At 60.4% G+C, this 2,096-nt stretch overlaps 1 protein-coding gene across 3 annotated transcripts in view; it reads right to left on the reverse strand.

Moving 5' to 3' along the window:
* The window catches only part of ADGRL1 (adhesion G protein-coupled receptor L1), a 44,984-nt gene that overhangs the window by 10,102 nt on the left and 32,786 nt on the right, over positions 1-2,096 (reverse strand). For all 3 annotated transcript variants that reach the window (XM_049640008.1, XM_049640007.1, XM_049640009.1), the window contains exons 7-11: positions 1,696-1,799; positions 1,196-1,381; positions 844-882; positions 468-651; positions 173-295 (exon numbers count right to left, since the gene is read on the reverse strand). In XM_049640008.1, the coding sequence (XP_049495965.1) occupies positions 173-295; positions 468-651; positions 844-882; positions 1,196-1,381; positions 1,696-1,799 (636 nt within the window). The remainder of the gene's footprint in view (positions 1-172; positions 296-467; positions 652-843; positions 883-1,195; positions 1,382-1,695; positions 1,800-2,096) is intronic.

A 2,096-nucleotide genomic window follows, 5' to 3' on the forward strand; every position in this document is an offset into this window, starting at 1 on the left:
GGGAGGGAGGACTCCACGAATCCCCTGAAATATTATGCTAGCTTGAATATAGGACAGTCTTGTGTGTTGTGGGTCCCACCCTTTTCTTGGATTCTTCAAAACCACTAAAATTTAAGAACTGATGTTTTTTGCCAGTGAAGCAGGGATGCCAGCCCAGGGTTCGGGCACTGACCGTTGCGGCTGTTCTGCTTGATGGTATTGGCGGACAGCTGGATGGAGTTCTCACTTGGGTACTCCTGGGGGAACACCAGCTCCTGCACTTGGCCCTCGGTGTTGAGGACTGTCACCTCCAGGACTGTGGGGACAGGGGATGGCAGGACAGATGTGGCTGCGGTCTGTCCCCAGTCCAGAGGCCCAGCTATGGCAAGAGGCCCAAGGCCAGGGCATCCCCCATGGTCTCTGGGCTACAGCCCTCACAGTTCAAGATTTGCACCTGAACTTGCCCTGGTCATGACCACAGCACTCACCCACATTCTGCTTGGCAGCCAGGAAGCGGGCGGGCTCCCTGACATTGTCGGCCAGCAGGAAGGCACCCTCCTCCAGGACATCCAAGAGCATGGTGGCTGTGTGCACCTGCTCCGTAGCATTCATGTCCTTCCAGGATTCCAGAGCCTCTGGCCGCAGCAGGTTGTCCACAGTCTCTACCACAGCCTACACAGGCGAGGGGGTGGCATTGTGATTCCCCCCACGTCCTCCAGTTCCTTGGGCTGGGCTCTGCATCCCTTCTCTCAGCCTCCCTCCCCAGTGCTGCCTGGGGCGTGCCCAGGAGCCATGAGGGCTGTCTCACCAGCTCTCCCTCCCCTGCTGCTCGGCCTTGGCCAGCAGGAGCCCTCTGGGCCTCACCTTGATGTAGTCTTTGCAGGTTCTCTCCCGCTTGTGCATCTGGGAAAAGAAAGAGAGGTGCTGTCATTTCCCTCCTCCCCCCCCCCACCCCCACGCTGACACGTCCGGGCCCCAGATAGGTTGCTCTTCCGCAGCTGTTACCGACCCAGGACTGGGCCATGAGCAAGACCTATTCCTAAGGGACCCCCAACCCTAAGGACCGTCCAGGGCAACTCGAGAGGGAGCTCCAACGTGCCTAGGACCGGTCCTCTCTGACCACCATGGGTGGCAGTCCAGCTTGGAGGTACCAGGCTGGCTCGTCTTGAACCCTCAGGGCGCTGCCCCACCCTGTTGGCCCCCTGCCACGCCCCACCTTGTTGTAGTTCTTGCCAGCCGACTCGCGCTCAATGGGCCGCAAGGCCTGCAGCTGGGCGTCCAGAATATCCAGCAGCTGCTCCATCAGCTTCACGGAGGAGGACACGTCACCCGCATAGATGGAGCCTCGGGTGTGACGGGCTAGCTCGCTGGCAATGTTGGCCGCGTTCTCCCCACTCTTGATCTGTGTGAGGTGGGAGTAGGGGCCCCCGGCTACCTCAGAGACCATCCTGCTTCCCACATGTTCCCTTTTAACATGCCCAGCCTGCTTGGCCCCTCTCCTCCCTCCCTCGCTCTCTGGCCTCTTTGCCCTCCCCGTCCGTCTCTGTTCCTGCAGTAGGCCAGGGAGGGGACCCCACGCAGTCCCGGCTCCCAGACCTGCCGGCCTATTTGTCTCCCCAGTTGCTCTACTGCCCCCAGTGCGCCTCGTGCCCGGCCACCCAGGGCCCAGTGTGCAAGCAAATGTGCCAGTCTGGAAGGGGCAGCTGCTGCTGGTACCTTCTGGGCCACCTGGTTGACCCAGGGGGAGGTGCAGTTGCTGAGGTCAGGGCCCCGGGGGTTCCAGAGCCCCAGGGCTGGTAGACACTGGAAGGAGGCAATTCCTGCAGGGACAGACAGGAACAGAGAAGGGAGCCACAGGGAAGGAGAGGAGAAGGGGCCACAGCAGGGAAAAGAGATAACAGAGAACAAGTAGGTGAAGGAAACACGGAAGACCAGACACGAAGAGGGCCGGACAGTCAAGAGAGACATCACTCTGAGGTGACATAAGCCACCCCTCACTTCTCAGCTCCCCCTCTTGGTTCCTCCTCCTTCCATCTTTGCCCACCAGAGATGGAACTTTCTAGCAAAGTCCATCTTGGAAGCCCTCCCTCTCCCTGAAGCCTCTTCAGACCCTCCCC

The sequence above is a fragment of the Panthera uncia genome, chromosome A2 (assembly GCF_023721935.1).
Source record: "Panthera uncia isolate 11264 chromosome A2, Puncia_PCG_1.0, whole genome shotgun sequence".
NCBI classification, from domain to species: Eukaryota; Metazoa; Chordata; class Mammalia; order Carnivora; family Felidae; genus Panthera; species Panthera uncia.